Below are 25,236 nucleotides of genomic sequence, written 5' to 3'. Positions count from 1 at the left end.
CTTGAGCAAGTCACTTAATTTCTGAGTATTGGTTATTTTTTCATCTGTAAAATTGAAGTAGCACTCATTTCTAGAGAGGCAGTGTAGGGCATGGTCTCCGGACCTGGACTACTTGGGATCTGATTCCAACTATACCACTTTTAAGCTGTGTGAGTTGAGGCAAGTTACTTAATCCCTGTGTGCACCAATTGCATTACCTGTAAAATCAGAATAATAATCACACCTTGTGTTCATAGGAATATTGTGGGAGTTAAATGGTTAATATATGTAAATGTGTGTGTGTATATATATATATATATATATATATATATATATATATATATATGTAAATGTGTTAGAACAGTGCTTGACTCTGGGGAAATGACTGGTAACTGGATGGCACACATAAGTGCTTAGTAAGTTTCACTAGTATTCTTTTCTCATAAGGCTTTTGAGGATTGACTAAATAATAGGCATGAAGGTGCTTTATATAATGTACTAGTCAAGTGTGAAGATTTAGGAATCTGCAGTGTAGACTTCTATGGCTATGTAATTAGGATTAATCAGATTACTAGGCAGCAGTAAACACTTTTAAAAGTGTATCCAGTTCAGAGTGACCCTCTTCAATGCCTCCTTGAGGTGTGAATGGCCCCGGCTGCTATTTTTGGAGCTTGTGAATTACAGAAGCAAAAGCTGGCTCTCGGCCCTGCTTCCAGTAGGACAGAGCACTTTGCAGATGAGATGAAAAGAGACTGCCATCATCCTAACTGGTTCTTATCTCCAAAATAATAAAGCCGAGAATTTCCTGCAAACCTGAGCGCTAACCAAAACCATTTCATCTCTAAGTTCTGCTATGCTGGCATTCACAGACGCACCATGCCTTTGTGAAACTGACAGTCATGTGGGGAAGTTACTGTCTTCCCACCATAGCAGACATTGGTAACTGTCATAATCTTGGTGATTTGAGGTTCTATTTTAAAAGTACTTCTGTGGGCTGTTTTTGTTTTTGTTTTAATTTGGGAAATCTGTTCTCTTGTACTCTTTGTAAGTAAACTTTATTTGTCCTTTTCTAAATGTTTCTGTCTTGCCTAGAGTTGATTGGACTAGGGGTCACACTCAACATGGGCCAAATTCTCCCTCCATGAATGTGTATTTGTTTTCTTTTTCAGCTTCTTAAACCAGGAAGATATGAACTGGGGAGCTGTGGAGTAACCATCTTCACCAGATATGGGACAGAGGTGGAGAAAGCTCAGCCTGCAGAGTGAAATAAAGCGAGGCAAGATGAAGTGGGAATGAGATAGGGATGGGGGAGTGCTGTCACCCAGAGCCCAACAGCCTCCACCCTAGCACACTGCTTTATTCTCTTCGTAACACTGATCACTACCTACACGTTTGTTTGTTTGTGCCTCTGTCCCTACAAGAATGAATCTAAGTGCTGTGAGGGCAGGATAATTGTCTTGCCCATCTGACTCCCAGTGCCCAGATCAATGCTTGGCATATAGTGGAAATTCTATAAATACTGACTGGATAAACGAATTCTATTTAATTGTTTACAATCAAATTAAAAATCTGAGAACTTATGTCCCATTGTTTCAAAAACCTTGTTATCTGCTATGAGCTATTACAACTTTAAAAGAATTAAGAATAGTGACCAAATAATAATCTTATATGGTTAATTTGGAAGCCTGAAACTAAAAATGACAAGAGCCTGCATTCCATGAGATGGGCTGCATTATAGCATCACTTCAAGCAGGCCAAGCCTCATGGGTCATAGGGTCTGGGATGATTTCTCCCAGCCATAACTGGGGTTAAAATGATGAGTCAGCAAAAACAAACAACAAAACTGGATACCTGAGGACTTGAAGATGGAATTTAGAAACAGGATAAAAATAAGTATGGGGTAAGAAGCTTACCAAAAGATATCAAAGCAAAGCATAAGATGCTATTTTTTTTAAAAAAAAGGATTCTGGCAGGTTTAAAAAAGTACCAAATAGTCCATTAAAAAATACTATCCTTGATAGTAAAAACTCAATAAACCCATTGAAGAAATATTTCTGATTTAAAGGGAGGAAATCTTTAAATGCCTGGAATACATCATTGAGAGAGAAATCCACTCCTCTCACTTTCCCCTCCCCCCCCAAAAAAATTCCAGAAGGCCTAAGACATAGCCCCTCACATACCTACTCAGATTTCAGGAGAAGGTGCACTGTAGTGCAACCACATGGCACAAAGGACCAAGGTCTTAAAAGCAGCCAGAGGTTCAGATGCTTCAATGACTGTCCTGCTTCAAAGCTCTCGAGGGCTTCATTTCCCCTGGTAAACTTAGAGTAGTCCCCAAATTTCCACCCAAAACTCACAGTACATACTCAAGAAAAGAATGACATGTGACCAATAAGTAGAAATTTCTGGTCTCAATCACAGTGTGATGTGTCTGGCAAGAGTAAACTACTCTTGACATTTGATTTTAAAAGGGGCATTGGATGATGGAAATTTAACAGTGTTGATCCAACACTGTCCAAGAAGAAACTGTATATTCCGGGCAACTAGAGAGATGTGCAGCGTGATGGGGCAGGATGACCTGTGCCTGGCCAGCTTTTCCTTCCAGACATGCCGTTTCCCTTCCTTAGACTGGTGCTCTGAACAAGAATATCCATCAACTCCTTTTCTCAGGCTTTTAGCCTTTTCTGACTTCATCCCAAAGAAGTTTCTTTCATATACATGTGAAAAAAATCCAACTCTACAAAGCAGCTGTGCACGTCTTTGAATCCTGACACTTAACATCTGCAAGAGCTGCTTCCTCAGGACAGCTGTTCAGAAGGTAGGAAGAACACAGCACTAAATATCTTGGAAATTTTTATTTTTCTTGCCAACATCTTTTTCAGCATTTTATTAACTAATGATAAGTGACCATTAGAAATTATTTGGCTGTATATTGCTTTCAAAAAGCAGTAAGAAAGTGTCTATTTGAAAAAGGAGGTATATCAGGTTAGAAACATTATACAAAATGAGAATCCCATCACATGGAAATACATAATCAAAGGTTAGACTAACAAACCAAACAGGCTCTATTCAAATGAGAGCTCCATTTCTTTGAGAAGAATTTTTCTTTCTCAGACTCTTCCACAAACACTTCATAATGAACAAAGAACTTATTTCTTTATAAGCTGAGGTATGACAACATAGCTATGCTATAGTGAGAAGCTGGGATACAGTTTGACCTCTGAAACCAATTATCTTTGAGTTAGTCATTCAAGCCAGGATAGAGGAAGCTTGGGGAGGGGCAAGGCAAACCGTGACAGGAAGGGAATGCAAGGAGCCTGCTCCCCATTTTACCAAAACAAGCTCCAAAGTGATCCTCCTGCTACACTGCCCACCCCCCCACTTCACACAGTAGAAAAGTTTAATGAGGAATGAGCCTATATTGCTCACCTATATATATAAAAGCCTAAGAGACCGTCTCACCGTCCAACCAGTAGCTATGATGCACAGAGAGCAGACACTCAACACACAGGCATAGAAACATGGAACAGAATGATGAATCTCAGAGGGAAGTTGGGGGGGTGGGGGCGGGAAGAGATTAACCAAAGATCTTATATGCATACTAGAGGCCTGATGCGGGTCCCTTGACCTGGCCTTCGGGGAATTGGGTCAAAACCAGCAGTCCAACATCCCCTGAGGGGTCCCGGACTGTGAGAGGGTGCAGGCCAGGCCAAGGGACCCCACTGGTGAATGGATCCGTGCACTGGGCCTCTAGTAAAATAATACAGTCCCTTCACTTTGTTTTATTTTTTAAAGTGCAGCTCTTCAAGAATTCATTTTTTAAAAATCACCTGCAAAGAAAGAAAAAAAAAGAGAAAGAAATGCCTTTAATTCAAAAACTGACTTTTTAAAAAATTGAATTTTTCCCATCACCATTCATCCCTCTACGCCCTCTTCCACCTCCACCCTCTTCTACCTCCACCCTCCCCCTCCCCTGTGCAATTACCACACTGTTGTCCATGAGTTTTCTTTTTGCTCACCCCGCCTCCTACATTAACCACCTCCCCCCAATCCCCAGCGGTCTGCCTGCTTTCTATCTATGAGTCTGTTTTTGACTTTTAACATTCCCAGGGTAAGTGAATGACCAAAACCAAAGCCAGGTTCACAAACTCCAGAAGATCCCTGCAGTAGGGAAAGGTGTCCTATCAGTAGGTGGCTGCCCAGAAGGTCTCAGCAAAAAGGGTTCCCACTCCTTCCTCAGCTCCTTCCTCTCATCCATGAGCTCACTGATGCCTAAAATGAATTCAGTAAGCATCCCGTGACCTCAGTATCTGTCTTATGATGCAAAGGTGATGGGCCTACCTCACTATTACTCTGGGGACACGTAAGCCCTACCAGCTATTTTCCTCTCCATATAATGAAGAGATAACACTTTGCCCTGAGCGTAGGTTTTAATAAGGGAGCAAAGGGTACCAGGGACCAGGAGATTCGCTCTCATACAAACAATTCAAAATAAATACCTAATAGTGACATTCATCTGACACAAATGGTATGATAACATCATATATGTATAAATGTTAAGTATGTTACCATCTTCTGTGAGAAATACCAGCACACACACACCTCTACCTCCCCCAACAAACTTTAACCAACCTTTCATAGCAGGTGAGTTCACTCTTCTGCTTACTTCCTTTTAACCCAGGTTTCTGACCCTCGTCATGTACTTGTCTGGGTTGGCAGCGCTCATTACTGTAGTATAAACCGTGAAGCTGAAAATAATGAGAGAAATGTTTATGTAGGCATCATTTTCCCTAGTATTCCAAAGAAGAGAAAAAATACTAAGCCCTTCCCTAACACTTGGGACCTAGGGTAAGAATACCAACAGAGGCCCACATATGTCAGAATATTTAAAATTTATAATTCAAGGGACCACACACTCAAGGTGATCATTCCTCCTATTTTGATGACACTGTGAAAGGCCACGTTCAAATTTTAAAATTCTCAGACTTCTCAGAGTTGCATGCTGGGCACTGAGGAAGGTCCAGCCTTGACCTTCACCCCTTGCTCTGCCCTACGCTGCTGGGGAGTGGGGGGACGTGTAAGTGGACACCTCAGCCTTTGCATCTAGGCTTCATGCATGACCCCCAGCAAACATTCCTTGGCCACAGGATGCCCACAATGGCTGCACACCACCATCAGGAGACCACCGCCTCCCACAGAAATGAGCTAAGAATTCCTGAGTACTTGAGCCAGACTGGGTGGGCAAATGCACCTGGCCCAGGGGAATTTTAAAGGAAGATAGGGTCGAGGATGGCCAGGGCTCAGGAATCGAGATAGGAGGCCCACCTGCTCAAATCCAAGGATGAAAGTATGATGTCATTTACTCAACATTCTGCATCATTCTGCCCAGCAGGAGACCTGAGCAACCTGAGCCCAGGTGCACACACAAGGGCCTCTTCCCTTCACTCCCTTCACCTACCACTTGTGCTGGACACCAGCTGGGATGCATGTTCCAAGCACTTGGAGCTGGGGTGCTCAAGAACGGGCAGAGTTAGTGGCCCTGGGCCCTACCGCTGAATCAGACACCCAGCTAAAGAAAGCACTGCGGGCATGCTTCCTGAATGAGGACCTTGGCTGTTTATTTACCTTAGCGATAATTCTATTCTCCAGCACGGCTTTAAAATTTTCTCTGCTTTTAGCCACAGCAGAGCATGGAGTTCTACTGCAGGTGAGTGTAATTTTATAGCACAGCGTAGAGCTAACTTCTGTTCAGGCTTATTTCTATTAACCTCATACAGTAAAGGGCCCGAGAGTCAGGATCTGTGTTAATTCTGGCTCAGTGATGATTATTCTTTTTTAAAAAATTTATTTACTGTCTAAAGTTTAGTGGTGATTATTCTTTAAGTGCAGTTCCTCTTGGGCTTTCAATTACACAACGGAGAAAAATGCGACTCCGTAAACTTTATGATTTCTAACATTCTATTTCGACAAAACATCTCAGAGTCATTTCAACAAAACATTTCAGAGTCATTTCAACATTCACAGCCTTTAACTTAGTAACCCCACATTTGGGAATCCAGGCAAAGGAAATATTCAAAAGTTGGGGTGGGGGTGGGTAAGGCGGAGAGAGAATTGCACAAATGTGTTTATTTCAGAGCTTTAATAGAGGAAAACCTAACAACTGGAAAATGCTTAACTCAATTATACTACATTCTACTGCCATGCAGCTATTTAAAATTGTAAGGGTTACTCACAACATTGAAATGCTTTATTAAAGTAAACATAAGTATTTTATTATAATACTAATTTAAAAATATATATTCATAATTTATATAATTATTTTCAAAACTATAAGTGAATATAATAGAATCAGGGGCATAGAAAGGGAGTGGACTGACAATTCTCGGGGTGGGGGGAAGGGGTGCGAGGGGTGCGGGAAGAGACTGGACAAAAATCGTACACCTATGGATGAGGACAGTGGGGGGGGGGGGAGTAAGGGCATAGGGTGGGGTGGGAACCGGGTGGAGGGGAGCTATGGGGGGGAAAAAGAGGAACAACTGTAATAATCTGAACAATAAAGATTTATTTTTTAAAAAAGAAAAAAAAACTATAAGAACACAAAAGCAGGCTTTTAATCCCTATCTTTTGAATGAACACGAAAAAGGCAAAATTGTGCCTTTCCAGAAGGGGTACAGCCAGTGTTGCATTTGGAGTCAGTTCCTAACGGCTGGTGAGAGCCAGCTGTTAAATACGCAGGACATTTATAAATCAATTGTACACTTGAAATAAGTACTCCCAGCTAGGAGTACTTATCCCATGGGGGCTAATAAATACTACAAATCAGGGGGGTCTTTTGTTTGTTTTTTGGTCCCCACCAAACAGCTAGTTTACTAGCATACCACTGGGTACCACTTGTTACCCAAGTAGCTCATTTGGGTAGATGGTAAAATACTGACTGACTAGGTAATTTTGTTTTTCTGTATTTGGTTGTTAGAATATTGTTTCTGGAACAAACTATTTAGCATTCATCTTTTCATCAGGCCATTAAAAAAAAAACTTTAGAACAGGTATTTTGAGATATATATTCCTACTACTGTACAAAGTAAAAAGAGTAACACCAGTTTTGAAAATGTCATTACACATAACAAACCTTAAAGCACCATATACGAGTTACTTTAGAGGCCATCAGGAAAACTCCTATTCTGTGCTTGTGTAAAAGAGGATTGTTTGTTTGTTTGTTTTTTAAAAAAAGCCATTGGGTATTTGAAACTAAAAACCACTTTACAGGCTTTACCTGCATTCGCTATTTCTTGAAGAATACTATTTTGATATTTCTGTCTTGGAGAAAGCGGAAGTGAGACTGAGGAGTTGGTAGGCAATGCTCGGCTCTGGAATGTACTGAGCAGAAGCTAAAACTCTGTATCGACTTGCAGATGCTTCCTCTTTATTTTAGTCAGTTAAGTCCTACCACGGAAGCAAAACAAGGTGCCAGCACTCCTCGTGAGCGGCCTCAGGTGTGGGTAAGGCCATGGACAGCACCCGGAGGGGGACGACGACCGATCAACGGCAGGCTGAGCTGTCCAGCCTGCGGCGATGGTGAAGTTCAGGTCCTCCTACGAGTTTGGAGGTGGCTGCCTCTCACCTTTAACTAAGAGCTTCCTGTGGCAGTGGTGGTGACAGCCCAGTGGTTCACTTCAGAAAACGATGTGGGTACAGTCCCAGGCTGTGGCCTGTCATGGGCATGGGAACTTAGATACCGAGTGATCTGCGGAATGAGCCCAGGGTAGCAGAACCTCCCCAGGAAGACAAAGGGAGGCCAAAGCTGTCTCAAGTTTAGATCTAACAGTGAAATGAAGGGGCTCCCACACAGAGTTAGGATGAAAACAGCTCTATTTTTCTTTACCTTTGCTTTTCTTGGTGGACTTGTCACCTGACTTATGACATACTTGTTTACCTACCTCTCCTGGGCCAGCAGAATGCTAGTCCCGTGAGAGCAGACTTTGTTTTGTCCACTGCTGTTTCCACAGCACCTAGAAAGCCTGCTCCACAGGAGCCCTCAGATCCCTGTTGAGCCAAAGGGCACATGAGTCCACCTTCTGGGGTGACGTGAGAATAGATGTGAACAGATGCCACTTACTTGTTATACACCGGAAACACCGACAAAACCTGCACAGGAGAAAATCGTATTACAAAAACTGTCAGAGTGGAGAAGAAATCCATACAGGAAGAATAAAACCCCTTAACACTTCGGCCTGAGTGACAGTTACAGACTTCTGCATCCTTTCTCCTCCGAAACAATGACCATTTATCACATCTGTCCCTTTTTCTAACATGCAGAAAAATGTAGGTGAAGACGGATACTTCAACCCACAGAAGCAAATTCAGAAAATGTCATCTGACTTTTAAAAAAATGTTTTCAACCAAGTAAAACTTGTATTCTAGCGTTTGCTTCTACCACATCTGCTTGACTTTAGAGGAGAAAGTGTTCTTACATCACTACTAACAAAGACACCAAACAGCCTGAGCGAAAACTGGGCGTCCCAGTGAAGTTACCTGGAAGAGGGCCTCCAGGCTGAGGTTGGCCTGGCCCGTGGCATTAAGGGCTTTGATGGCGGGTGTTCTGTAAGGACAATGGTCAAAGGTCACTTGGCACTTCAGGAAACCCTGAGTCCCACCAGTTCTCATTTGGGGAGACTCAATGGGAAGCCCAGCCTCCTTATCTCCCTTTCCTCAAAACAGATTTGGCCCCCAAGCATGTTTCCTCCCTAGTCCCAGCCCCCCTCGGTGGAATGAATCCAACAGTCGCGCCCACTGGCCCCATCTGCTCAGGGAAGCTGGGCTGGGGAGAACCTATCGCTGCAGGTTGAACAGCTGCCACCAAACCCCAAGGGGCCGTATAGCCAAGGGGAATATCTGCTCTTTGGGGATGCACTAACTTATAACCACAGAAGCTGCAAAATTAGCAGGGACAACAAAAGCCCCCAACTGGTCTAGTTATTTATGTCAGTATGAAAAAGATTTTCCTTCCAAAAAAAAGTCTTACATAGAAACCATGAATCTTGCTCTACCTTTTCCTTTTACATATGGCTGAACAGAGACTCAAGAGAACTGAAATCATCTTTTTCCCCACCACCAGCCAGAGCACAACCTTACTCTCCCAGTACCCGACCAACTGCCAAAAGGCTCTCCCCCGTGTCCCCCACCACACTCTATCTCACCGCCACCTGGCACTGGCAAGGGGGCCCAGGTATATTTTCTGGGAGGGGACAGCACCTGTAGTGCTGGATAGTTCCTGTGAAAGGAGGGGTAAGTTCTCCTGACCACAGAATATACTGGGAAGCAGAGAGAGCCCCACCTTCGGTCATCCCTCGCAGGCGCTGGCTTCCAGTGGTCATAATTTGTCTCCACTCGGAACCACCTATAACACAGCACATCATCTTATCTTTCCAAGGTCATTGGAGACATTAAGTAGAGAAGAAATATATGAAAATGAAAAATACCTCCAGTTTCATCAATTAAATGTAGATTATTAATGCGAACTGACCAGAGCCTTTCGTTCTACTCACGCTCCATTTAAAGGATCGAGAGGCCAAATGTCTGCCGGGCCTCTTCTGTTCCTCGTGATGACCACGCCTTCCCGGGGGGACATGCCACCAACAATGTAGTACACATCGGCAATAAGCGGAGTCTTGGCCAGTTTGTCAACAGCTGCTTCGAAGTTTTCCGATTCGCTCAGGGTCTGAACAGAGACAAACCTGTGTTAGCATCATCAGTCATACCAGTCGATGGCCAAGCGGTCCAAAGCACATCCTCCTGATATATGAACCCACGGTCACAACCTTGAACTGCTCTGACTTCATCCTCTTGTCATCAGGACTCTTGAAATGGAAGAAACCTCAGCGGGGAGCCAACTGCCCAGGATTTTTCTCACAAAAGGGAAGAACTGCTGACAAGCTCTAGGCCCAGCTCAGAAAACACAGACCACTCCCCTTGTTTCCTCATTCATTTGCTCTTTCAACAGGTATTTTTAAAATATATTTGTATTGATTTCAGAGAGGAAGTGAGAGGGAGAAAGAGATAAAAACATCAGTGATGAATCACCTATTGGCTGCCTCCTGCATGCCCCACACTGGGGATTGAACTCGAAACCCGGGTATGTACCCTGACCAGGAATTGAACTGGTAACCTCTTGGTTCATGGGTCAACGCTCAACCACTACACCACACTGGCTGGGCTCAACAGGTATTTATTTTTTAAAAATATATATTTTATTGATTTTTTACAGAGAGGAAGGGAGAAGGATAGAGTTAGAAACATCAATAGGAGAGAAGCATCGATCAGCTGCCTCCTGCACCCCCCCCCCCCCCAATGGGGATGTGCCCACAACCAAGATACATGCCCTTGGTCGGAATCAAACCTGGGACCCTTCAGTCCGCAGGCCGATGCTCTATCCACTGAGCCAAACTGGTTAGGGCTCAACAGGTATTTCTTGAGTACCTAGTATGTGTTAGACACCATGCTGGTATGGAGACAGCAGTGAATACGACAGACCCAGCCTTGTTCTCCCCAAACTTCTAAGGATGACAGGAAAATCAACAAAATGGTGATGCAATGTAATGAGTGTCAACAAGGAAAAGATGCTATGGAAGTCAGAGCAAGGGAACCATCCTCACCCATGGCATCGAGGAGGCATCTCAGGAAGGTATCACGTGAGCTGAGGCCAAAGAGACTCAGAAGTCAGAGTGGTAGCTGCGGGGTTGGGAGTGGCGACGGGGAAGAGAGTTCTATCTCCATGGAAGGGTTTGGCAAAGGCTCAGAGCTGCCACATTAGAGTAGTGAGCTGAACTGGTGTTCAGTGACCCCTGGGGCTTCGTGAAGACTTCCCACGGTCTGTGGCATGGACTGTCAGGAAATCATTTTCCTGATCTTCAGCTTCCAAGTATGACCCTCCTCCAGCTGATCGCACAGGAATGTCCTGCAGTGGACGGCCTGCCTGTCCCATCCGCACCTTTACAATCAACCTTCTCCCCCTGTGCAAAAGCAGTACATTTTCTGCTCACCCATCCTGAACACCGCTGAGGCACAGTGTCAAGGGCAGGGTGAGGATAGGGCCAAATCAAAGAGCAACTCAAAATATTCATGTCTGCAAAGGCACCACATTCAGCACCATAACCCACCATCCCAGGGCAGGGACATGTGGACGTTTCCCTGCCTTATACATATTATACATATTGCTGTTCGGGGGGAGGTATTCAGACTTGAGTTATTTGTTCTGAACTCAGCAAAATTATACAGTGAGGCAACAGGACTGATGAAACATTTTCATTTTTTTTTATTTGCTGCCTATACCATCCCCCAACTGCTATCAAAGCATGCATTCCTCTAACAGAACTGTATGAGAAAAAAAGCAAAAGAACACCAGTAAGAAAAACTGGAGGCAGTGCTGACTTATTTCACTCAGAGGTAAACTGTGGGTGAGAACATGTACCTTATGTTTATCTCAGGAAATGGAGAAATAGACAGTGACGGCTAATGAGTACAGGGTTTCTTTTAAGGGAAATGAAAATGTTCTAAAATTGATTGTAGTGACAGCTGTACAACTCTGTGAGTATATAAGAAACCAGTGAGTTGCATGCTTTAAATAGATGAGTTGTATGGCACTTATTTATATACCTCAATTAATTATACTTCTACCTATGACCTACCAATTCCATCCTTAAGCACGGACCCAACTGAAATGGATACATATGTTTACAAAAAGACTTGTACAAGAATTTATATGGCAGGTTATTCATAATAACCCAAACTGGAAACAACCCAATCAATGTCTATCAACAAGAAAATGGATAAATTGTGGAATATTCATAGAACTGAATATTTTTCAGTAATAACAGGAACAAGCTAGTAACACAAATAACATGGATAAATCTGAAAAACATTATGCTGAGTGAAAGAAACAGAGTCCATATACTATGATTTCATTTATATGAATTCTAGAACAGGCAAAAGTTCTCTGTAGTGATAGAAGTCAAACAGTGGTTTCCTGGGGGGAGACTGGGTGTCAGAGGAGGTTGGGAACTTATTAGAAAGGACGCTAGGGAAATTTCCAGGGACTTAAAAATGCTCTGTGTCTTATTTTGTTTGTGGTTACAGGCATGGCTATATGAGTGAGTACAACTGTCAAAACACATTGAACTACCCTCTTAATATCTATGCATTACACTTTATGTAAATCATGGCAGGTTATTCATAATAGCCCCATGTTTTTTAATCCTCACCAGGGGATATTTTTTTTCCATTGATTTTCTTAGAGAGAGTGAAAGGAAGGGAGGGGGAGAGAGAAACATGGATGTAAGAGAGACACATCAATTGGTTGCCTCCCACATGCTCCCCCAACTGGGTCTGAATGAACCTGCAACCCAGGTCCATGCCCTTGACCAGGCATCAAACCCCGACCCTTTGGTGCTCTACCACTGGGCCACACTAGCCTTCTATGGTAGAAGGACAACTTACATGCTGCCTGGAACTCTGCTATCTGGTAGGTCCTGTAACGCAGATGCTCCTTTTGTTTTGTGTAGAGCTACCTTCTAATGTAATTGTTTTTGCTAATTTGAATATTTGCCACTGGGATTTTTAAAGGGGAGGTATATCTATGTCTGTAGAAAAGCATAGTATTATCTCTTATTTCAATCAGCTATTTTGGAAAACTAGAGCCTAGGACCAAGATTCTCTCCTTGACCAAACTCTGGCCAGCATCCTCTGAGCACTCCTCTTCATCAGGCCTTAACCTCGGCCTACAAAGACTGGAACAAACACTAACAGTTTCCAACAGCTCAAGGCCACATCCCTACGACGCTAGCCCTCCGCGCCCCCCCTCCTCACCCCGTTATAGACTGCCCAAGAAAACCCCAGGCTGCTGTAGGGGAGCAGAATTTACCTCCCCAAATATGTCTCTGTGGCATAAGGATTATTTTAAGCTGCTTATCTTTAAGAAACAGCAGACATGGCAGAAGCTTTGAAAACCAGGTGGAAGTTACCCTTTATAAAAGGCATTTCCATTCATCAGAGAACTCTCCATTTGTGAGGGTGTCTCCCTAACTGTACCAGAATAAGGGTATATGAATCTCTAGAAACTGTTATCAGTGGAGAAAGCTTAGGCTCAAATCTGCATAGAAATCTTACTTTTCAAAAATTTTTTCAATTACAGTTTACATTCAATATTATTTTATATTAGTTTCAGGCATATAGCATAGTGGTTAGAAATCATATACTTTACAAAGTGTTCCCTGATATTTCCAGTACCCACCTGGCACCATCCATAGTTATTAGGATATTACTGACTCTATTGCTATGTTGTACTTTACAGCCCCATGACTATTTTGTAACTACTGATCTGTTAAAAATCTTACTCTTGCCCAGCTGATGTGGTTCAGGGGTTGAGCACTGACCTATGAACCAGGAGATCACAGTTCGATTCCCGGTCAAGGCACGTGCGTGGGTTGTGAGCTTGATCCCCAGTAGGGGGTGTGCACTGATGTTTCTACCCCTCTCTTCCGCTATCTTTCTTTCTCTGAAATCAATAAAAACAAATAAAAATCTTACTCTTGCTATACTTTTTCCTGGTTGCCTCCCATAACTGACTCCCCACTCGCAACGTCTCCTTTTGTCTTCAGTGAACGTATTTAAGGTGATGGCTTCCACCATTTTGGTGAGAGTTACAGTTTTCCTGGGTGTTATACAGGAGGTATAGATGTTATTAAATATTGTTTCTCCTGCTAATCTGTCTCATGTCAATCTGATTATTAAACCAGCCAGAAGAACGTAGAAGGGTGGAAGACAATTTTTCCTCCCTGGACACTGACAAAATAATTTACTGTCTGTTTCAGCCAACACCTGAAGATAGGGCCCTTGTCTCCCAGTCTGCTGGAGGGAAGGAACCTAACAGTTAGCAAACTCAGGTTTTACACAAACAATCCCTCTTTTCAGCTTTTTGTAATTTGTCAATTCTCTGACTCTCCTGTGTTCCCCCTCACCTCCCCCATTACCCACTCTCCCTTTAAAACACCCAGATACCTCTGTACAAATCAAAGTTGAGTGCAAGTCACGCTTTCTCCCATTGCAGTATTATACTGCTGATTAAAATCTGTCCTTACCACTTTAACATACTATCAAAAGGTTGATATGCACCTTGCAAACCTTTAGATGCTTATGCTTTGCAGGAGTTCCTTTTTTTTTTTTAATGTATTTTTTATTGACTTCAGAGAGGAAGGGAGAGGAAGAAAGAAATAGAAATATCAATGATGAGAGGGAATCATTGACTGGCTGCCTTCTGCAGGCCCCCCACTGGGGACCGAGCCTGCAACCCAGGCAGTGCCCTTGACTAGAATCGAACCCTGGACCCTTCAGTCCGCAGGCCGATGCTCTATCCACTAAGTCAAACCAGCTAGGGCTGCAGGAGCGTCTTACGTTAAGAACAACATTGTTAGATGACACAGAGCGTCACAGAAGATGAAGTCAGGGTGAGGTGGGCTCCACAGTCAATATACTCACAGTGCGGATAAGCCAGCTGATCGGAGAGTGTCTCTGAAAAAAGGCAGCGATCGCATTCTCCCACCACCAGCCTTTATCTGCCGAGGTGAAGGAACAGTAAGTGTACACACAATTGCTGCCACTTTTTTAAATTCCTTAAGTCTTGCTTCCTTCCCATAGTCCAAGCTGGTGGGGGAACGGGGGAAGGTTGGTAGATGAAGAGTGATTTTATTAGCATCCAGTTTTCAAAGATGAAGCTAAAAGTATTGTTTTCAGGCACCAAAGATTCTGTGTTCTGTGTAAACATGTGTGTGTGTGTATCACATCTATACACAGAATTTCTGGTGCCGGGAAGCAATGATAATTATCTTAAAGGAAATCACTCTCTGAATTACCTCAGGCAAAATAAATTTATGGAACTATCAGAAGTGGCTCAGTAAGTATTAGGAAGACTGTAAAGAGTATATATATCTTTCATGACTTTGAGTTTGATTGGGACTCACTTTAAAAAAAAACAAACACCAAATTTACAATCATTTCCCAAAATTACTTTTTAACATCTTGAAATTTGTCTATAGGGGATTTATTTTCAAAGAATACTTTTCATTCAAGAAATAAGCATTGAACATCTGCTATGTGGCTGTTCAGACAGAGTTGACTCCCTGAAAAGCTGACTCCACTTAAAACTAACCCTCCAAGAAGCAGAAGACGGATGAGGATGACTAGACAGCCAAAAAGGAAAAGTTAAACTTAGGACTATATTAGAGATCAAAGAATCTCCTGGTACATCAGTTGATTAGCAGTGCCATTTCCTAAGGCACACAAAACCAAGAGAGGAACAGATTTGGTGGAAGCAGAGTGAGGGCAAGAAAAGGAAAGAAAAAGTCAAGAGATCTGCTTAAGCACGTGAAGTTTGAGATACTCGGTAGACGTCAAGGTGGAGATGCTGAGACGGTGGATGGGTACTCCAATCTGGGTTCCAGAAGTCAGGCTTGGGATGTGGTAATAATAACAGATGTTCCACCGGCCCTTACTGTGTGCCGGGCACTGCTCTGTGCACATCATGTACATGAACTCATTTCATCCTCACAACAGTGACTATCACCCCTGCTTTCCAGATGAGGACACTGAAGTACAGACAGTTTAAGCACCTTGGTCCTGGTCACCCAGCTAGCAAGTGACAGCACCAAGATATAACCAAGGCAGGCTGGCTCTGGAGTCTGAGATCTTAACCGCCAGGTGGTTAGTTAAGGCTCTTCATCTCTATGCCATTAGTTAGTCTTCATATCCTCACCCCTTCTCACGGTGGTTAGAGGCACTGCTGCCACTCTCCATAATGCCCAGAAGCGTAACTGAATATCTTATCTCCATTAACCAAGAGATCTTACCTTACTGTTCAGGCATTTCAACTCAATCCTAGCAGATTAAAAGATAGTTTTCGTTCAAATGAGGTTTTTAAAAGTTTTTAAAAAGCAGTTTGACAGCCGAAACCGGTTTGGCTCAGTGGATAGAGCATCGGCCTGCGGACTGAAAGGTCCCAGGTTCGATTCCAGTCAAGGGCATGTACCTGGGTTGCGGGCACATCCCCAGTAGGGAGTGTGCAGGAGGCAGCTGATCGATGTTTCTCTCTCATCGATGTTTCTAACTCTCTATCTCTCTCTCTTCCTCTCTGTGAAAAATCAATAAAATATATTTCTTTAAAAAAAGCAGTTTGACAGTACTTAATTAAATGTGCATTATTTGTAAACTGCTCATACCTTAGGTTCTACTAATCAGTTTGTTAAACAATCTGAGTTGCAAAATGATGGAAACAAAGCCCACTTTTTAATAAATATACATGTGTTTACAGACATTCTGTGTAAAATTTTAATAACTGTCATGCTGTGGTTGGAGTACCACTTGAGAAACAGGCTCACACATAGCTGACATTTGAGAAAATGTCAAAGAAATACATTAGGATAAAGAACTGATATAGCCCTGGCCAGTGTAGCTCAGTTGGTTGGAGCGTCGTCCCATACACCAAAAGGTTGAGGGTTTGATTCTCAGTCAGGGCACATACCCAGGTTGCATGTTTAATCCCTGGTCAGTGCTCATGCAGGAGGCAACTGATTGATGTTTCTTTCTCTCTCTCTCTCTCTCTCTCTCTCTCTTTCTCTGGACATATCCTTGGGTAAGGATTATTAATAAAAATTTAAAAAAAGAATAAACCTAATCAGAGGAAACAATAACAGGAAGTCAATGGGGTTCATCAATGACCAACACTAAACTTTAAGAGACGCCTTGTGCCTGTCTCCTTCACTCAGCTGTAAGCTCCTGAGGACAGAGACAAGAGGTTACCATCGGCTTCCCACATACTGTGGAACTGAACAATGTCCCTGAGATTTGTGGAAGGTCAGCGGCTGTATAACAAACAGAGCGTTGGGCCAGGACCCGTGAAATCAATTTGAGAACTACCTCCCCACCTACTAGCTCTCATTTCTTCTGAGCCTCGTTTCCTCCTCTGCACAGTGAAGGGGTTCATAGTATCAGCGCTGCCAGGGTAGAAGGACCGTTTTAAGGCTCTAATGAGGAAACTTAGGAGAAAGTGCACAGGACACTGTAAAGTGCTTTACAGATGTTGCCTGTGGAGGCCATCATACAGCCTCCAGATCACAACAGCTTCCTAACCGTCTCTGCTTCCATCTTAATCCAACACAATTCAGTCTCTTCAGAGCTGCCAAAGTGAGAGCTAACATATAAATAATATCTGTTCACGCCCTGGCCTAAAGTCCTTAAGGGCTTCCATTGCGCTTAAATTCCAAGCTCCTCATGCCCTGCACCATGGCCTCAGCCCTCCTCTCCTCCTCCCGCCCCTCCCTCCTTACTCCCTTCTGTGACCACACTACTGAACCCATCAGGATGCATGGAGCCTGGCAGGGGTCTGGCAGAATCCCGTGAGTCAGGCCTTCCTGGACCCTCTAGCTATAGTAACCGTCCTGCCCCTCCTTCATTCTCCATCACATCGTCCTGTTTTACTTCCTTGCACTTATAGCTACCTGTAGTCATCTTCCTTGCTGACGTGCCCACTGCCCGTCTAACCTCACCAGAATGCCCTCGAGTGTAGTAGTTGTTCTACATGCTCTGTTGGGTGAGTGAGTGAAGTACTCGGATAAAAATGAACAAGGATGTGGCTGAAAATGCTTGGGCGTTCATTTTGATTACCTCGTTCGTCGCCAGAGATTGTAAACTTGTAAGGACTTTGACCAGTCCATAATCCTACATAGCCAATAAAAGTGGTTCCAGTGAATGCAACCTGAAACCAAGAGATAAGGTACCATTTTACCATTCCAACCAAATATACTTTGAAATCACCTTATTTTGCCCCACAATTTCATGGATTTTTTTCTTCTTCTATGGTTCCAACATAATAGAATAAAAACTCTGAAATAATCTTGTAGAGGGTTTAACCTTGGATAGAATTCAGTGGACCTATGACCTTGGATGGGAAAAAAAGGTACATCTTTATTTTCACTAACTTCTAACTGAAATTTCATTTCTTTTGTAATGAATAATGCAATAAACCAGGGGTCCTCAAACTATGGCCCGCGGGCCACATGCAAATACAAATATTGTATTTGTTCCCGTTTTGTTTTTTTACTTCAAAATAAGATATGTGCAGTGTGCATAGGAATTTGTTCATAGTTTTTTTTTAAACTATAGTCCGGCCCTCCGACGGTCTGAGGGACAATGAACTGGCCCCGTTTAAAAAGTTTGAGGGCCCCTGCAATAAACCATGTCATCATAGCAGTGCCTGTCATTCTGTCACCAGCAGAAACTGCAGGTATTTTCACATACATAATGGTTATCATACCTATCTTGCTATGCTATGCATACATATCTTGAAATATCATTCACACTTGTCACTACCCTGAAAATTATGGTAGTTATTAAAGCCACCGCCAAATTTTACTATTTAATGTGTTAAGAATAAATAAAATTGCCCGGCTTGTGTGGCTCAGGGGTTGAGTATTGACCTATGAACCAGGAGGTCATGGTTCAATTCCTGGTCAGAGCACATGACCAGTTTGCGCGCTGGAACCCTAGGAGGGGGTGTGCAGGAGGCAGCCTATCAATGATTCTCTCTCATCATTGATGTTTCTATCTTTCCCTCTTCCTTCCTCTCTGAAATCAATAAAAAATATTTTTTAAAAAAGAATAAATAAAATAATGAAATGGCCCTATTTCAACCGAATGGTTTTCTTTGCAATCCCATACCTCTTATTGTATGTATTATAAGCATAATTGTAAGAAGGGATCAGCAGCTTCACCAAAGGGGTTCCCACACAAAGGAGGTTAAGCAGCTCCATCCTACAAGTGGCCGCATGTGGGAAACCCGGTGCTGTTCGAACTTTTAATAAGAGATTCTGTTTGTAAAAGCAGATGACCAAATGAGTAAATGAGTTTTTCATATCTGTGACTCAACCTCTAAATGCAAAGAACAAACAAAATGTAGTCCTTGTCCTTAAACAATGTCCCTCAAAGCCAAAACCTGGCTTTGGCATGCTCTGCTCTGTTTCATAGCAATAGCCTGCTATGTATAATCAATGAATACTGATGAATGCCGTCTCCCTAAAAGTTTATACAGAAATGTGACAATAGTACCTATTAGACTATACTTTTAAATAAGTAACACCATAGAATACAGCTCAGCAGTGGTTTTCTTTTCAATGTTACTGGACCGTACTATGATGAAAATAATTATCACCATAAAGTAATTATCAACCTCTCTGAGCTATAGTCTGCAAAATGGGTTTAAGTGATTTCCCAGGTTCATAAAGGAAATAAGTGACAAAAGCAGGATTCAAAGTCAGGACTGTCAGACCCCAAAGTTGGGTGTTTCTAGCCATTACACTACACAGGCCCTCCTCCCCCCTGAACAAGGGCAAGCAGAGGAAAGAGCTGGCTTGGCGTCATAAGTGGACAATAGACCATACCTTCATAGAGATTTCCCCAAGGAATATGGATTGACCTCTTTATGCTAATAATAACAGATGACTCTTCTTTCTATAAGCATAATTGATGTAAATCTCTCTTCTGGTTTTGCTTTTCCAGGAGTTTGATGTTTTTTATATCTTAAACTGATAACACATTTAAGTAGCAGGCCATGATTGCTAACTTGGGTTATCAAGTCTCAGATTTCTGAATCTTATGCTGTATGGACTATACCTGCCCGTTCTTTAAGAATTGTACATCCATAGTCATTTTGCGTAAGAAATCCCCAAATGGATAATCCAGATTCCGGCCATGGTAAATGTGGCCTTTGGAGTCTTGAGCCACAATACTGGTGCAGAATCTGAGAAAAGGGGGAAAGTTCAACAGGAATGAAAGAAAAAAATAAGAAAAAGGAAAATGAGGTTTTCATTTTTAAGATAAATCGTTAAAGTAAAACACAATTATTACTCATTACAATGGACACATACACTATATAATCCTTGTACAAAACTATGGGCTCACAATTCCAGGGGAAAACACACTGGACACAGCGCACCAGCGTTCAGTGTTCCTAGACCTTTGCCCTCAGCACACACGGCATTGAAAACATATGGAAAGAGAATTCCATCCTAAATCTAAATCTGGAATTGACCCATCTGGGCTCCACTAGAACTGGACTTTGCTTATTCCTCTGCATGGCAGAGTGTAGCCTATTCAATACATTGTTCAAAGCTTGCTCAAGGTCACCTCTCTATCCCATGAACTTCTCAGAGCAAGTAGATTGGCACTAAACCGCTCTGTTCCACAAACGTTTCATTTTCTCTCCTTGGAAGAATGGTCACCTCTTTAGGCGCTTGCATTTTTTCCTCTCCCCTTTAGAACTCTTTGCACAGAGCTAACAGGAAGGAGCCAGAGAGAAGTCGTTTGAGGAAGAAGGAAGGGGTGTGGTAAGGTATGTAAATTCTTTGAGGATATGAAATGTTATGTGAAAAAAGATATTTACATACAGCATGTCCAGTTCTGGAGAATGGGGAAGAAAATATGTTTATCCGCACAAAACTGAGAGGAAACACCTTGAAGAACTGATGGCCATTTCTGAGTAATAGGATATCATTAATTTCTTTTCACTTCTCTGTATTTATTAATTTTCTAGAATGATTACATATTATTTTTATAGTTAGGAGAAAAGAAATGTTACTTAATTTTTATGTTTGTTTAAAGAAGGAAGCTTTTCCCAAGGTTTCCGATCTTAACTTCAAAGAATTCATGTCAAGGAGGGGACTGATAAAACATTGCAAGTGGCTAAAGCAAAGTTTGTTTTTCAAAATTGGCAAGACAACACTACTTCCATGTCATGCCCAAATGAGGTAGCCCATCAGCACAGGGGTCTTGGGGGCGGGCTCTGCTTCGGGAAAGGCCCTGTGGCACAACAGAGACATACGTGCTTTCAGTAGCAGCGGCTTGGTTTCCACATCACAGAAGGTAATACCATCTTCAGTGCCTGGCACCCAGCGGGCTCAATATGGGGTAGCTAGTCTTATCCTGATTCAAAAAGCCTTTAAACTTACATCAGATATGAGAATAAAACATTTCCTTTGTTAAGGTTAGTGGAGTCTGCCTGTGTTTTGTGTTGTTAGGCAATTCAATATGTACCTTAACATCACATCCCAAAGTTATAATATTCTTCCTGGAACTTTTGTTTCAATCAGTGACTCCAACAAAAGACGGTGAAAGTGTATATGAAAATCAATTTTTCTTTTCAGTGAGAAAGACACATGCCAGAACAAGGAAACAATGGGAGATAAAGAGTGGCAAAATTAGTTCAATTGCAAAGCACTTTAACAAGTTTGTGTCTTAAAACATTTTCCTGAGGAGAAATGCAGTCGCAATGCATGTTAACCTGCTCTGCCTAGTTGTTCTTGGAAGATGCCAGGGGAGGAGGGGCGGGGGGTAGTGGCAGTAAAGTTTCATTATCCCAATAACTTTTTTCATCAATCTTTTGGTAGCCAGAAGCTGTTACCACATTGCGGATGAATCACGAGAATTGTCGCTTCATATTACAGTGTTTTACAAAGTACCATACTTTAAAAAGATATTAGCTTGTAAGAACATGTAATAAATAACTTCAAAATGCAATGGGTATTTAATTTTAAAGCATGCCTTTAACATTTATGTAAAATGTTTTTGTACTCGTTCAATAGACTTACCTGGCCACTGGGTAAAGCTAGCAATAAACTACTGGTCTGCAAAGTGTTTAAGTAAATGCAAGATGTTACTAGATGAGGCTGGTCTGGTAGCAAAACAATTAAGTCCTGAAGGCAGAAACCTCTTAATTCTAGGACCTGTTACTGAGCCCATGGAGACTTTAGGCTTCCCTGCCCTTTGCCTGGGATCCACCAGGCACTCCATATTGCTTCCAGGTCTGTGCCCCGCATTTTATCATCCCCGCTCAGCACACCAAATATTGGCTGGCCTGTGGCCCAGCCCTGGAGGGAACAGACCGGGAAAGAGGAATCCGGATCACCAGCTATGACAGACATGGGGGAGGGAGGACTGCAGGGACAAGTCAGTGCTAGGGGGCCCGAGGGTCACCAGGTTAACTAGAGGGTCCAGGTGAGAGTGGGGTGAGTTCCAAAAACTTCTTGGAAAGTACACGTTGCGCAGAGTTTCCGAAGCGGGGTGCCACCTAGACTGGTGGTGGGAGAAAGGGGGCCTCAGGTAGAGGGAAAGCTCAGGGTGGAGGTCAGAGAAGCCGCTTGCCTGCGGGAAGCCCAGGCATGCTGCTCAGATTTAACCAGAGAAGCAGAGACGAAGTGCTGCGGGTTTCTGGACGGCCCAGACACCACCCCGCTTTTGTCTCCCTGGAAACAAGCCCGCTCCCACTCGCGTGGCCAGAGTCGCTGGCCAGCCGGGCACTCACGCGGTGGACTCGTAGGCCAAGTTGATGAGGATGCAGTCCGCCAGGCTGAAGCCCAGGGCGTCGCACATGCCGCGGATCTCATCGGCGTAGGGCTGGGGCAGGGAGCCTTCCAGCTCCCCCACCGCCACTCGCATCACTGCGTGGACCCACTTGGGGACCTTATCCCTGGAAAAGAAAAGCCACGAGGGTGTTTGCGCTCAGAGGCTGCAGGGGTGCGAGTGTGTGTCTGGGGAGTTGGGGGGACCTACAGCTCTCATTCTTAGGAGCCATGCTGTTGCCCCCCCTTCCCCAGGGAGCTGACAGTTCGGGTTACGCATCACCCGAGCCGCAGCCTCCAGGAGAGAAAAAGGAAACCTCCACGGGAGGGAGGGCGCGCGAGCCCGGTCCCCAAAGGGGCGGGCTGGGAGGGTCCGCAGGCGGGCGTGGGCTGCGTCCCCGGCTCAGTAGCTGAGCGGCCGGGGCAACATCTCCAGCACCACCCCGACCTGGAATGTTCGAGGACGGGCGTGCCGCTGCTGACACCGAACCTGAAAGCCGAACCAGCCGCGCCGGGTCATCCCCGAGCTCGACGCCGCCGAGAGCAGCAGCAAATACCAGTTCTGGTCCCCGCCAACCCCTTCGCATTCCAGGGGCCAGGGTGCGGGGGAGGGGTGGGCGACCAGGCCGTGGCAGAGGGAGGGAAGGTGCTGAGTCTCGGCTCACACACGCGCCTGTGGGCTTTCCCGCACCCGCGCCGGGCAGCCCGTCCCCGCAGACCCGGTCGGGCGCCGCGCTCACCCGAGGATGTGCGCCATGGCGCTGCGCACGAAGTCCAGGTCGAAGTGCTGCAGCACCGGCAGCCAGCGCAGCTCGGGCGCCGCGTCCAGGCTCACGTTGAAGAGCGGCGGGGCTGGGGGCGCGGCGGCGGCAGGCACCCCGGTCCCGGCCCAAAGTAGCAGCAGCGCCAGCGCCGGCGCCGGGCGCGCACCCGGGCGCGCAGTGTGCATGGCTCGGGCTGGGACTGCCACAGCCTGATCGCAGCTGTCACGGCCGGAGCCCGGGGAAGCGCTGAAGGAGGAGGAGGAGGCGGAGGAGGAGCCTGGAGGGCTGGAGGCGGAGCCCGCGAGCGACCCGCCCCCTGGGTCACGCGGGACCCGGAACAGCGAAGTCGGTCGCTCCCACCGGGGCCGCTCCCACCACGGTCCCGCTGCGCGCTCCCTCCCGCGGGGGCGCTGAGTGTTGCGGCCGGAGGCTACTCCCCCCTCCGCTCCCCACCCATCGCGCTCACGTGGGTGCGGAGAGTGCACGCTGCGCCCGCGAGAGGAGTGAGGAAATGATTCTCGGTAGCGGAGGGCAGCAGGAGAGCCCGAACGGGTAGAAAGGGATCCGTCCCTCCCTCCGCCTCTTTTGCTCACGTTTAAATTCTAAAAAGGTTTATGTGGATTTTATAAGGGGGAGGAGAGCCTTTTCTGTTCAACAGGCCCTCCTCCTTTAGCTTTATTTAAAAAAAAAAAAAAGAGCTAAAAAGTTGCCAATATTTATGTGCCAAGTATTTTTGCCGACTCTCTCTCATTTCACCATCAAAATAAGCCCAAACACAGGTTCTGCCAACCCACCCCCGCTTTTCTGGTGAGGAATTTGAGGCTTGTAGTGGTTCAGTAATTTGCTCAAGGTCACACGACTGGGGAGCCTTTGCGCAGGGAGCCAGGCTGTCAGAATCCAAACTCACCTTCCTAGTCTTGAGCCTGAAGGTCCTCACCACTCTGCACTCCAGTATCTGGGAGACAGAAAACTAGTCTCGGGAAATCACCTGACTTAGTAAGGCTGGGGCTTTTTTCTTAAATCCTTACCCGAGGATATTTTTTCTGTTGATTTTTCAGAGGAGGGAAGGGAGGAAGGGAGGAAGGGAGGAAGAGAGGAGAGAGAGAGAGAGAGAGAGAGAGAGAGAGAGAGAGAGAGAGAGAGAGAGAGAGAGAGAGAAATATCCATGTGAAAAGCTTCTGCAGGCCACGCCATGCCCCTGGGATCGAACCTGCAACCCAGGTGCATGCCCTTGACCTTCCTGACCATAATCAAACCCGCAACCCTTCGGTGTACAGGCTGACTCTCTATAACCACTGACCACGCCAATTTTAATGGTTAGCAGGATCATCTGTGAGTAAAATAGAGTAAATGTGTAGAGCAGTGGTTCTCAACCTTAGCTGCACATTAGAATCACCTGGGAATCTTTTTAAAATCCTGATTTCTGGGCCTCACCTTCCAGAAATTCTGTTTCTTTGTTATGGGTTGGGGCCACAACATTAGTAACAAAGAAACAGAATTTCCGGAGGATGAGGCCCAGAAATCAGGATTTTAAAAATATTCCGAGGTGATTCTAATGTGCAGCCAAGGTTGGGAACCACTGGTGTAGAGAAAACTAGGAAAGAAATTTTTTTTCAGGGTTTTTCTCCCCCGTCAAATAGAACACATCACCACTGATTTTCTTCCTATTTTTATGGCTTGCATGTCCCTGGGCTAAAGTTTCACATCTTTGTTCCTGCTTCTTCCCAGTCTTTGCTTAAAATCTAAGCCAAGACCCAGGTCTTAATTTGTTTATTTGCACCTGAGTAACTGCATTGAGAGAATCACTAAGGGAGCAAATTAGCTGAGTTCAAAGAAGTGTGCTTGCATTAAAAAAAAAACAACAAAAAAAAGACTTCCAATCACTGCCAGACTTTAACCCTTTGCGGTCGTTTGTCTACTCTCAGCCACCAAAGCTTTTTTACCGTTCCGGTCGTATGTCTGCTCTCAGCCACCACAGCAAGGAACCGTACGAATCTTAACTCTGTTCATTCATGTATCAGTTCATAATTTCTCTGAAAGCTCTTAAGTGTCTAAGC

General features: G+C 44.4%; 1 protein-coding gene across 2 annotated transcripts; it reads right to left on the bottom strand.

The window, feature by feature from the left end:
* Positions 1-2,820: 2,820 nt before the first annotated feature.
* NAAA (N-acylethanolamine acid amidase) lies at positions 2,821-23,410 on the bottom strand. Of its 2 annotated transcripts, XM_081090639.1 has the most exons (11): positions 23,156-23,410; positions 22,379-22,543; positions 19,693-19,819; positions 17,689-17,779; positions 14,509-14,585; positions 9,525-9,697; positions 9,314-9,376; positions 8,512-8,578; positions 8,096-8,124; positions 4,612-4,727; positions 2,821-3,809 (listed from the first exon to the last, which is right to left on the bottom strand). In XM_081090639.1, exons 1-10 carry the CDS (start codon positions 23,362-23,364, stop codon positions 4,652-4,654), a joined length of 1,077 nt encoding a protein of 358 aa, XP_080946765.1. In that variant the 5' UTR covers positions 23,365-23,410; the 3' UTR covers positions 2,821-3,809; positions 4,612-4,651. The 2 variants fall into 2 exon arrangements, with proteins under 2 accessions (XP_080946765.1, XP_080946766.1); XM_081090640.1 differs by lacking the exons at positions 14,509-14,585; positions 17,689-17,779 and having other exon boundaries at positions 23,156-23,368.
* Positions 23,411-25,236: the final 1,826 nt, after the last annotated feature.

This window comes from Myotis nattereri (genome assembly GCF_964212035.1).
Source record: "Myotis nattereri genome assembly, chromosome: 1".
NCBI classification, from domain to species: Eukaryota; Metazoa; Chordata; class Mammalia; order Chiroptera; family Vespertilionidae; genus Myotis; species Myotis nattereri.
This window is presented reverse-complemented; position numbering and strand designations above follow the sequence as displayed.

Coding starts and splice junctions, on each gene's coding strand:
- NAAA (XM_081090639.1), bottom strand. CDS start 23,364: ATGCACACTGCGCGCCCGGGTGCGCGCCCGGCGCCGGCGCTGGCGCTG. Junction 17,780..19,692: donor AATTCTTAAAGAACGGGCAG/GTATAGTCCATA, acceptor TCTTGGTTTCAG/GTTGCATTCACTGGAACCAC. Junction 9,377..9,524: donor CTCGATCCTTTAAATGGAGC/GTGAGTAGAACG, acceptor GCTGTGTTATAG/GTGGTTCCGAGTGGAGACAA.